Genomic DNA, 12,841 nt, shown 5'->3' with positions numbered 1-12,841 from the left:
TCAATCGTCTGGGAGTGGAAGTGACGATCTCTATCAGATACGCCCGCAACCACTGAGGATACAACTGTGCGCCGATCAAGGCCTGCCGAACCCTTTTGCCCTTCGACTTTGCTTCTCCCCTGGGCTTGGGAGCTTGCAAGAGGTCCCGGACTGGGAGGACGACTGGCACGCACAGAAGTATCCTCATGCGCAACACTGACACTGACACTAGGCACAGCACTGGCACTAACACTTCCCACTGCACTTTTCACTTTAAGTTCCTTGACATCTGCCAAGAGAAGATTGTGGTCACTCACTAAAGACTCCACCTTATCACCTAGAGCCTGAATGGCACGTAACATATCCGACATATCAGGCTGAGCACTCGTAATAGGTTCGGGGGTCACCACCACAGGGGAAGGAAAAGGTTGAGGATCATGGGGGGAGGAATAAACCAAAGAGCGAGAAGAACTCCTCCTAACTCTCTCCCTCTCTAACCTAGTCGTATACTTGAGGAATTCATTAAAATCGAATTCCGAAAGCCCAGCACATTCCCCACATCGATCTTCCAACTGACAGGATTTTCCCCTACAGTCGGAACAAACGGTGTGAGGATCAACCGAGGCCTTCGGAAGACGCCTAGTACAAGTCCTAACACTACATCGCCTTTGTCTAGGAGCTTGAGAGTGGTCGGACATCTTGAATTTAGAGAACAGTCAAGGGGGAATTCCAAAGTAAAGCAAAGATCGTTAACCAATAAATCAATTTAATACCAAAAGCTATCTAAGCTAAGGGAAAAGCTTCCTGTATAGCGAAGGCTAAATTTTAGAGCAATACTTCACCAAAACCGTGAACAAAGACTCCAAAAACAACAGCGTATCCATGTAGGTCTTGCCGGCGGCACGACAGAGGAAAAAATTGAGGTGGTGTTGTCAAGAAGTACTGGAGTACCTGACCACAGATGGCGCTGGTGAGTACACCCCCCTCTTGTATAGCGATCGCTGGCGTATCCCGTCCGTAGATTTCTGTCGGGCAACGGAGTTGACAGCTACATGATTATCGGGTAAGATTAATATTGAAAACTCAAAGTTATGAGAAGCAATCCAATTTCAGACAAACCGTAACAATGACTCTTCAATAATTTTTCTTTCTCAACATGGATACAGTGAACCCTGGCTACTTCGCGGTTCGACCATCGCGGATTCACCACTTCGCGGATTTTTTCCATAACCCATTTATATACAGTAATATATATATATATATATATATATATATATATATATGTGTATACATATAAATATATATATATATATATATATATATATATATATATATATATATATATATATATACATACATATACACACACACACACATATATATATATATATATATATATATATATATATATATATATATATATATATATCTAAAGTAGGAAGATGTGATGTAGTTCTAAGGGAAAAGTATGGGAAATATGTCTGGATAATAAGCAAAGCTCTACCTCCAGTTTGTTTCTTCATTATGATCAGAGATAAATGTAAACAAAACATTGGTTGCCATTTTTTATCGTGCTTTTTAGCGTTTAGGAAACGCATGATATAAAATCACCTTTAATATTTGTGCCTGTTTTAGTTTAGGGTACTGTAGTACATGCATTAAGTGTTCTGTACATTAAAGGGTAGTTTGTTAACAGTACTACGTACAAGGGAAGGTTTTAAAAGTCTGAATATACATGTTGAATAAATAGGTAAATATGGTGTCACTACTTCGCGGATTTTCACCTATCGCGGCCGCGTCTGGAACCTATCTACCGCGATAAACGAGGGTTCACTGTAATTGCATTTTGAAAACAAATTACGAATATTCCTTTTGTAGTAATTATCGACTTACTTTTATACATTACACACACATTACCTAAGGGATTAGAGTAGCATGATGTAAGAAAGTCCTTGAATGCTAAATAAGATTTTGCTTAACAAAATTATATACTGTAACCTTAAGTGTTTTGTTTAATATACACTAAAATGTCTGATAAAAAAAAAAAAAAAAAAAAAAAAAAAAAAAAAAAAAAAAATATTAAAAATTTGCCCCTAAATGCAGGTTGAAATTACTATAAAAAAAACATAAAAGTAATGTTCAATAAATAATATTGAAAATATACACAATTCAATAGATTTAAGGGATGGGGACTGTACTATTAGAATACTGTATGTTACCTGCTAAAAATAGTAAATAAGAAATGAAAATGACAATTAGTTTTAGTCAAATGTATCTATTTGCAATGCATTTTATCTTTAAGAATAAATTACAATTTAATCAGTATACTCTTTTTTACAAGACACTTTTTTTCAACATTTTATGTACAAATACATGTATAGTATATGTGTTTGACAGGAGCCAAGTAATGGTGGATGGAAGCAAAATGACAAAAGAAAATGACACTTATCTTTGGCGAGCATAGACTAAATCAATGCAGTGGAAACGAAACTCATGATAAGAGGGACATAAAATTGAATCATGTATTGGAGAGAAAATTCCAAGTCATGGATATGCAAGATTGCATATATGAGAATATACGGTTATAAACATAATAAATTAGTCTAAAAAGTCACAGGGCTCTCACATGTAAGTACAGCTTATGAAGCTCTATGAGAGACTAAAGCCTGAAAACCTACACAGACATAAAGATAAGTTCTTTAATATATGATAGTTTGCTAGTCAGATCCATACCGACTAGGGGAAATTTTCCCATTGTCTGAAATAATATTCACTAAAAAAAAAATATATATATATATATATATATGTGTATATATATATATATATATATATATATATATATATATATATATATATATATATATGGGTGTATGAAATTCAAAAGTATAATATTAACAAGAGACCATGCAACTTATAAATAACCAGATTAATGTTATAATTTTCAGGTGAAAAGCATGAAAAGTGTAAAAAGAATTGTTTTATTCAAAAATGACAAGAGAAATTGGAAGGAAATGATCACATTTGAATATATATATAAATGAAAATTTTAGCTCCATGACAAGCCGAGGAGAATACTGGTTATGGGTATACATGATATTAAGACAAAAATTTAGAATGTCCTACCGATGGATCTAAGGGTATTTAAATGTTTTGTTTGCTTCTTCTGTATTACATAAAAGCATCTAAGGAATTCAGCATTACACATGGCAACCAATTATCATTTGATAAAGTTTGCCATAACACAACTAAAGACATTCCAGTAATATTGAATTGGTAAAACCTTTGAAAGTTAAAAAAATATGAATCACAAAAACTTACATGTAATCGTGCTTAAAGAGAGTCACGTTTTCAGGTGTCCAAGTTCCATTATCAACTACTGTACGGGTTATCTGTACAGATGCTCCTCCAACATCCAAGGCAGCAGCTGTTGACTCATCCTGAAATTTGGATGAATACCAAAATTCAAAATGTATAATTAAATTCTCATCGATATGTGAAAACATTCCTAATTATTCACACAATTATTTCATATTTACAAATAAAGGAATTTTAATGATACAATTTATTTCTGTAGGCTACAGTCAGCATCAAAACTGATCCAACATATTTCAGAGGATTTCGTTCAAAATTCACTAACTGGCAACTACAATGCTTATCTCAAAAACTTATTTTTTTCTACATTGAAAGCTCTATCAAGCAAAATAAAGCTTTCATATGATGCACACATATCCTATCTATGATATATATAAGAATCATAAGAAAAAATAATGTGATAGTAATTATTTCAAAGAATAGCAATCACTTCAAACAGAACAATTTGGAAATTTTTGTTCAACACGGGATTACCAACATTACCTATGTATATTTCAAACAAAGTGGAAACAAATATTTAATATCATACTGTATTATCAATTATTCTACCAAAGATGCATAAAACCATGCAAGTATCAATAAAATATAAAGGGAAAATCTTCATAACATTAAACATAATCAATTGTGAATGCACTTAAAGTCAACAGAGATGTTGGGTGGGTTGGTAATTCTGATATTCACATTTATGAACCGAACCGTTTGGATTCTACTTCAGCTCTGGCATCAGTTTAAACCAATGACACAAACATAACAATATTTACCCAACTAATGAATTGCCAGCCATGGCCTACTAGTGGGGGAATTTGCCTTAATATCCTCATCGCCAGTCAGTACTACTAAGGCAGGGGCCATGACCCCAGTCCCCCAGAATTAGCCGTAGTCGCAGCCTTCAGACGAACACAGTATCTTTGAGAGAAGAACGTTTTGCTACAGTCTACTGTGGAGTTGCCAGTTAGTATATTTCATTCCAATTATTATCATCTTTTTTTTATCTGATAATAAGTATCAGTGATTAACTGTAGAATCACAGAAAACATTTCCCTAGTGAATGGGTCTTGTGCGAAACTATGGTCACAGTTAGCCCATGAATATTGTGAGCCCTGGGAGGGCCCTGGTAGACCCTTTTCAAAGGGTTTGAAAGCTCTCATAATAGTTCCTCTGTCCGGGTGTGGTTATTGCAAAAGGCTGACCATCTTTTGCATTCAGATCTTTCCAGACAATACTAGTCTGCTCGTAACACTAGGTATACAGTTAATTCTAATAGTCATGCCTTCTCCATCTTTAGGTTCAATACTACGCAGTATTCTAGAAGTTTTATTCCAGCTATGACCAGATTGTGGGATGATCTTCCTAATCAGGCAGTCGAGTCCGTGGAACTTCCAAAGTTCAAACTTGCAGCAAATGTTTTTATGCTGATCAGGCTGACATAAGTGTCTCTTTATACTTCATAAATGAAAGATCTATTTTAGTGTTGTTGCTGTTGTTGTTTTGTGTTAATTGTTCATTGCTTTTCTTGTACTTTGTTTCTTTGTTTCCTTTCCCCACAGGGCTATTTTTTCCTGTTAGGGCCTTTGGGCTTACAGTATAGCATCCTCCTTTTCCAACTAGGGTTTTAACTTAGCTAGTAATAATAATAATACCACCATGACTGTCATGAGCTTTTTATCGTAACCAGAAAAGGATTGTGTTCGTAGACTTGACTTTTTGGTTTGGATTTGTGCTAACAAACAAGATAGAGAAGGACAGGCAGCAGGAACTGTCCTCTTCAAGGTATAAGTGAGCTGCCCATAGAGAACAAGTAACAAACTGTACGGATCATTAGTTACCTCCTTTAAAAGTCAAATCTAGTAACAATATTAGGATTTTGGATCTTGGCTACAAAATCTGATATGAAATTAAATAAAAGATCTTTTCACCCCCTGGAGTGTTTTCACACTTGCTCACTCTTTTGACGAGTCTAGACCCAACAGGAAGACCGTCTTTAGTACGGTATTCCCTCGGCTATTGTGGATGTTCCTTTCCAGGACACCCCCAAATCCCTGCAATAAGCTTAAAAACTACCAAGTAGATACAGAAATCTACAGTATTTTTTTTGTTCAAAACATTTTTATTTTCTTCATAAATTTATGCTTTTATAGATCCTCCTAACATTCTTATAATCCTGTTACACACTCTTAACCACTTTGCTATGATTACGTCAGTATACTGTACATCAAAACATGCATGGTGATACAGATGGTGACGTTTGGATACATCATTATTATTATTATTAGCATCATCATTACAAGCTTTAATGTAAACTATATCAAGGTTGAAGTTACTTGTATACTCTACAGCAGATTATAAGATAAAGTTGTGTATCACACAAAGTTCATACTCAAAAACTTTTAACTAAAAAAATCTTCTCCTCTCCCTGATATCAGCCCCTCATCTTTCTTTCTACAGCCAACCAACGAAGTCTTTAGGATTCTAGCCTTTATTAATGATTTGGTAAGAGCTATTTTAGTCTGGTTTCATGTTATTTCAGTGTTTGTATGTTGAAATATCAAATCACACCACTCTTTCTAGCCACTGGTGACATTCCCTACCTAAGGCATTACTCAAACTCCCCGACACCCCCAGCTTAGAGATGTAGGTATCCTCGCATATTAACTTACCACCAACCAAAATATTTGCAATTCTAGTTTTTATTCTTGATTTTTCCAAGGTCTATTTTAGTGTATTTTTATATTGCTATGGTGTTTAAATCACAGAGAAAACACGTAATGTAGCTTTTCAAACACCATCGGTTCTCCACCTCTAACCAAAACGTTTTACCAGTAAAGCAAGATGACACACGACGAGATATCAAACTTCTGTACTCTTCAGTAATAATGGACTTCTTTCATTGTACAGAAGTGTAATTAAAATATCTATTTGTTTCATATGACAAGAAGTATTCTATAATGTGTAATTTATAAGGTATATTATAAACAAAAAACTGATGACAAAAGAAACTTATTTCTGGCCCTGAGAGAGAGAGAGAGAGAGAGAGAGAGAGAGAGAGAGAGAGAGAGAGAGAGAGAGAGAGAGATAATAGTTCATTAGACAAGGTTTGTTCATTTGTCTGTCATTCCACCTGCCGGAATTCCACGATAAATAACCGTCAAAATAATCACACTACTCGTTAATAATAATTGACTTTACGTTGTACAGAAATGTAATGAAAATATCCATTAGGTTCCTATGACAAGAAGTATTCTATAATGTATAATTTATAAAGTAAAAATAAATTCAAAATAACTGATGACAAAAGAAACATTTCTGGCCCCACACAGAGAGAGAGAGAGAGAGAGAGAGAGAGAGAGAGAGAGAGAGAGAGAGAGAGAGAGAGAGAGAGAGAGAGAAGAGACGAATATAAATTTAGTTAATTTGACATAAGGTTTGTCCTTTCATCTGTCATTCCACCTTGCGTGTTGACTGTTACCTGATTATTCCTGTTTTGAGTATTTCAAGGGGTTTGGAAACAGAAACTGCACATGTAAGAACATGACGAATACTGCGTAGAATGGCAGTAAATGGAAATAATGAAAGTAGAAATGAAGATATTTGTAGAAATGATAGTTGAGAAAAAAGAAGATATAAAATAAGAATAAGACAAATCTCGTCGTGTGTCAACAACTTGCGTTGCTGGTAAAACGTTTTGGTTTCTTTGTGGTTGGACTTATGGTAGTCAGACAAGGATAATTGAAGAACACTACATAGCAAGTCTGTGTGATATCAATCTCTCACGCCAACATATTATTACAACACTAAAATAGACCTTACATAATAATGAATAAGGATTGGAATCGCAAGTATTTCGGTTGGTGTCGAGGCAAGATGTGTGGATCCCTGTCTCCAAGCTGGGGTTGTCAGGAGGGAGTTTGAGTAATGCCTCAGATAGGGAATGTCGCTATTAGCTAGAGAGAATGGTGTGATTATCATATGGTAACAAAAAGACTAAAATAGCTCTTACATATTCAGAAGTAAAGGCTAGAATCCCAAAGACTTTGTTGGTTGGTTGAAGACAGAAAGAGTAGGGGCTAATATTAGGGAAGCAAGATTTTTTTAGTGAAATTTCCCAAGTGAGAACTGTGTGCGATATACAACCATGTGCATACTCTTCCATAGCTTACCTTGTAATAATAATAGTAATGACGAATCCTGACGTTACAGTGTGTATTACCAGGCATGTTTTGACTTATAACAATGTCATCGTAGCGAAGGGGTTAAAAGGCTGATTTAAATAGGGTATTCTGCTTGTGCAGGTGCGTGACCAGCGTCGAGAGCAGCAGGGTCGATTGTCTGATGGATCCTTATCCCTCAGCAGCGAGGAGAGTCATCTCGATCTTAGGAAGGTTGGCGAGATATAGAAGTACAGTATTGCCCTCTGAGATATACTGTACTCTGGGGATTCTTCGGGCATGGGGTTGTCTCTAGCTCGCCTCGAGAGCCCCTTAGTTCCTGTGGGCGACAGAGCAGATGCTTGTATCTCTTAAAAGGTTAGCCCATTCCCATCCGGGAGCCCTAAGAACTGAAGAGTCCTTGGACTGCTTGACACCTAATGACAACGATCTGGGTGACTGTGTTGTATGGGAGCTCAACTGAGGTGTTCTATGGGTGGCTCACTCCCTACTGGATGCTCTATCCTGGAATTCATGCTTTGCCTGAGAATGAGAGCGCCACTTAATAAAGGTTTCCTAGTTGTATGCTGCAGGATGTCTGGATGATCGTGGCTGAACACATGATTCTACTTGGGGGAGCGCCTATGCACAGATGTGTGGGCAGGAACAGAAGAATATGTGTTATATGGACAGCATGCACACCTAGACTTTCCTTTCATCAAAGGATGTACGTCCAAAGGAAAGTGTGCCAAAGTGCAAACAGTAAAGAGCACTTGTACAGGAGAAATTTACCGAACTTGACCTTAATTTAAGATTAGATGCAGACGCAAATCATGGAGCTCAATAAACAATGTTCATTGTTTACGACAAAATCTAAAGATTGAGGTTGGGTGCAAACTAAGCACAAGGTAACGTTAGTCTCAAGTACTGCATTAGTATTGGTTCTCGGTGATGGTGACCGGAATTCTTGCCGCATACATTTTCGCCGTAGGACTTTTTGTCACGGACTTTTTGCCGTAGGAATCTTTGCCACTAGGTATTTTTGCCGTAAGGAATTCTTGCCACAAATTGCATATTACTTTTATAATTTAAAGGTATATGAAAGAGTTGACCTATAATAAAAATAAGTATAGTGGCCTACATACATACATCTAATGCGATGGATGGTCTCTGATAATTAGCTCTTACTTATGAAGTTTTAAACAAGCAGTTTTAGCCCATACATACACTCCACTGGTATTCAATAAATAGCTCGTGCTTCTAAAGCTTAAAACAAGTTGTTACATACCTACTTGCATACATACATACACACATACATCTATGTATGTATTCCTGTGGATATGTGGAATGTTTATGAACGGACTTTAAATAAGTTACCAAACACCAGTAATAGTGTAGAAGGGTTTCATAATGCCTTGCAAAGTTCTGTGACAAATATCCACCCAAATATTTGGCAATTAATTAACCTTTTGAAAAACGAAGAGTCTAGCAAAAAAGAAAAGAATTGATATTGAACGTGGCGAAGAATCTCACATGAAGAAAAAGTACAAAGATGTTTATGTACGAATAAAAAGAAGTTTCGAGATATGATTTTCAGCGTAAAGTACACTATTTACGGAGTATTGCAATGAATTTGCACTCATTCTAAACTTAATTAAAGGTTTTTTTTCAAATATTTTGAATTTTAAATAAATAAACCTTCTATATTGTAATACCTTTGTTATTGATTTTATTTTCACAATGATGAATATTTGAATATTTATTGTAACTTCAATTGCTCTTAAATTTATTACTTGTTTTAGATAAATAAACTTTCAGTTTTATAATACACTATTATTCTCATACCCTTTTATACTCATAATTTAGATATATTTTATCAATTATACGTCATTCATGTATGTAGTAGAGTGTATGTATGTATGTATGCTAGAAACTGCTTGTTTAAAACTTACTAAGTAAGAGCTAATTAGATGTATGTGTGTATGTATGTATGTAAGTAGGTATGTATACTTCTTGTTTATAAACAACTTGTTTTAAACTTTAGAAGCACGAGCTATTTATCAAAGACCAGTGGAGTGTATGTATGGGCTAAAACTGCTTGTTTAAAACTTCATAAGTAAGAGCTAATTTTCAGAGACCATCCATCGCATTAATGTATGTATGCAGGCCACTATACTTATTTTTTTTTTTATAGGTCAACTCTTTCATATACCTTTAAATTATAAAAGTAATATGCAATTTGCGGCAAGAATTCCTTACGGCAAAAATACCTAGTGGCAAAGTTTCCTACGGCAAAAAGTCCGTGACAAAAAGTCCTACGGCGAAAATGTATGCGGCAAGAATTCCTAGAACCCTCGGTGATGATGTGTTTTCGGCCTGAACCCACGAGTCTCCCTTATACACACAAAGTCAGTACTTTGCACGTTGAAACAGTGGTCCTGGTTCAGGGAAGACTATATTTCTTTGGTATTTCAAGTTGCATTGGATTCCCTGTTCTAGCCATTAAAAAAAAAAGTCCTTGGCCACAAACCCCACTAACCTCTAAAAGATACTTATAAATTAACCCATGGTAATTACATCTTTTTCAGAGGTTTTTCTGAAAGAGAAGTAGCACTATTTCACAAATGAATTAATATAATAGTAAAATACTATTATTTTACCAAAGATATGTATGCTTTCATTAAATTACATAAAATATTTGCATGCATATTTTTACAATAAAATTTACCTTTGTTAGATGCCCAGAGAGGTAATTTACAGCTGTCCAACCACTTATTCCTTCTTCTGATCCATCAATGATATCAATATTTTCATGGACAATTTGAAACGAGGTCTTTTCCATGAGTATTTCTCGGAGGGTAGCCAAAATCAAACTTGCACCTTCTGGATCAAAGTCTCTGGAGAATGTTAGAACAACGTATATTGAAACAATTTGTAAAGGTGATAACTTCAAACTTTACTTGTTGCCAAGGTGAAAACTTCATAAAGATACAGTAATTTGAATGATGAAGTACAATCTTTAATTACAAAATACAAAACAGTACTAGGTTCAGTAAAATCATTTACATGCTTTATAAAGAAACAGTGGCATACAGATGTTTGGTGCTGCCTAGGGCCTTGTATTATTGTATGTAACAAGAAATGTGAGAAACAGAAACATCTTAATTAAAACCAAATGAACTGAAACACTTTATTCAAATTATATATATATATAAGAAAATAGAAAATATAATCAAAAGTATTCAAATTAAATAGAAAATATAATCAATAGTATTCAAATTAAATAGAAAGCAGAAAACAGAAGATTAAATAAACACTTTATTTAAATTAAATATGAATCAGCCCCATTTAGTAAGTTTGGTTCCCCGGATGAGATCTGTCAGAAAACACTTCAATTAATTTTCGATATCAACTGTGAGGAATTCTTATTCAATCCTGATTAAAACCAGGTTGGTCATTCACTCTTGTGACAGTGAAAACCTCAGATTTGTTTTTATTGATTTCAGTTTTGAACATGAATTATCAAACCTTGCAATTGAAAATGTAATCTTTATGTAATACATATTGTTGGAAAGACGTCCCTTCGAAATTGAAGTAATAACTATAGATTCTCTTTACGATCAGGGGAAGCTGTTACCTCCAACACAAAGGAGCACTTGAAAGCCTACAATTTCATGATATAACTGAATGACAAAATTCAAATACCAAAGAAATGAAAACTTGTCTCTTGAGGTTTTAAGGCGAACACTGCAGTCTTCAAATTTCCCTTTTTGATCAGGTCATGATTTCTACCATTACTGATAATTTCCTCCTTTCTTAACGTGTTGTCAGTCCACTAACCTGGTCATTGTCCTGGCAATATTTATTTTCTCCTTTTTTGTGCAATTAGTAATCACCGTTTATCCAAAAATTAATTAGCAGAGTGTAATGTATTGATGAATTCATAATTTTTCTGATTCAAATTTCAATAAGAGATTTTAGTTTACAAGCTTGATGAACACCATTTTTGGATCCTGAAAATGTTTTTGAAACTTTCTCCACTAATGGTAAAATTGGGTACAAAAAATTCTAAATGATATAAATGGGAATTGCTGAATAGAGTTAAAGGACAGTTGAACACTTAAGAGTGGAACAAGTTAGCAGAGAAAATTGTAAATCTAAAACAGTACATTTTTATATTATTCTTTGATTGGAGGTACTCTCAATATAGATGCTGGGGCCATTGCACCCTTATAGGTACCTTGTCATGCATTGACCTTTCAATTGTACGCTCTAACTGCCTTCTCGAGTTCGATTGGGGAACATTAGATGATTGGCATATTAGTGATCTTGCACCAAGCATTATAAACACCAACTTTACAGAGATTTCCACAATGGAACCTAGACAAGATGGACTGGAATGGATTTCAGAAGCCAAGCAAAATCGAAGGGAATGCATATCAGTTTGAAAGTGTTGATAATGCCATAGACTTACTGAATGAACTTTCCATAAACCATGAGTCAATTAGATTCCCAAAAACACAAGTTTACTCAAATGGCAACCAGACCCCTGGTGGTCTTCAGAACTAACTGCCCTGCACAGAGCCATAAGAAAATCTTTTACTTGATTGCGTAGACGCTGTACAGAGGAGAATTTGATTGACATGAAATGTGGAGCATAGTTCTGTTGAGCCATGAAAGAAGCTAGGCGCCAGTCTTGGATATATTTTGTTTCCTCAGTCAACAGTACTAACCACCATCTTTTGTATGGATGAAAGTAAAAAAGATAGCAGGCAAATTTACCCCTAACCCACCACCAGCAATTATTTTTCAAAGTTATTAAAAATTATGCTATAATAGTCTAATTCAAGTTTATTTAGACAATAAATTTACCCAACAACAATAAATTTACCCAACAATATAGTAATATAAATAATTATTGAAGTACAGCATACAAGTACTACCAAGCAGCCTTACTGGGAACCAATTGAAAACATTAATAATGGTAAATGTCATACATCTGAATGCATACTATATGATCTTTTTTGCATATATCTGATATTTTTTTTATGTAACTAAGTACTAAATACAGTACCAGTATCAAGTTTAATTCCACTACATAGCCTATTGTCATGGGTTTTTGTAAATTCTGTTCTTAATGAATGAACTTTCTTCTAAACAAAAAGCAATTTTGAGGAATACTACAAGGCCTCCATTATCAATATTTCTGGCAAGTACTAGGATTTCCATCCTGCAAAATGCAGTTTTAGTCCAGTAAACACTGTAAATGACTATTCAAAGGGAGGTTAAAGGTTACTCATAAATATATATGTAATTTAAATGTGAATTATAAACTCATGGATACC

At 34.8% G+C, this 12,841-nt stretch overlaps 1 protein-coding gene and 1 pseudogene across 1 annotated transcript in view; one reads left to right on the top strand and one right to left on the bottom strand.

Moving 5' to 3' along the window:
- The window catches only part of LOC137657851 (E3 ubiquitin-protein ligase MIB1-like), a 421,337-nt pseudogene that overhangs the window by 315,568 nt on the left and 92,928 nt on the right, over positions 1-12,841 (top strand).
- LOC137657793 (ectonucleoside triphosphate diphosphohydrolase 2-like) overlaps positions 1-12,841 on the bottom strand; it is an 85,043-nt gene that overhangs the window by 31,251 nt on the left and 40,951 nt on the right. Inside the window, exons 7-8 of the mRNA XM_068392317.1 lie at positions 10,225-10,393; positions 3,298-3,416 (exon numbers count right to left, since the gene is read on the bottom strand). Of these exons, the coding sequence (XP_068248418.1) occupies positions 3,298-3,416; positions 10,225-10,393 (288 nt within the window). The remainder of the gene's footprint in view (positions 1-3,297; positions 3,417-10,224; positions 10,394-12,841) is intronic.

The sequence above is a fragment of the Palaemon carinicauda genome, chromosome 1, assembly GCF_036898095.1.
Source record: "Palaemon carinicauda isolate YSFRI2023 chromosome 1, ASM3689809v2, whole genome shotgun sequence".
Taxonomy (NCBI): Eukaryota; Metazoa; Arthropoda; class Malacostraca; order Decapoda; family Palaemonidae; genus Palaemon; species Palaemon carinicauda.
This window is presented reverse-complemented; position numbering and strand designations above follow the sequence as displayed.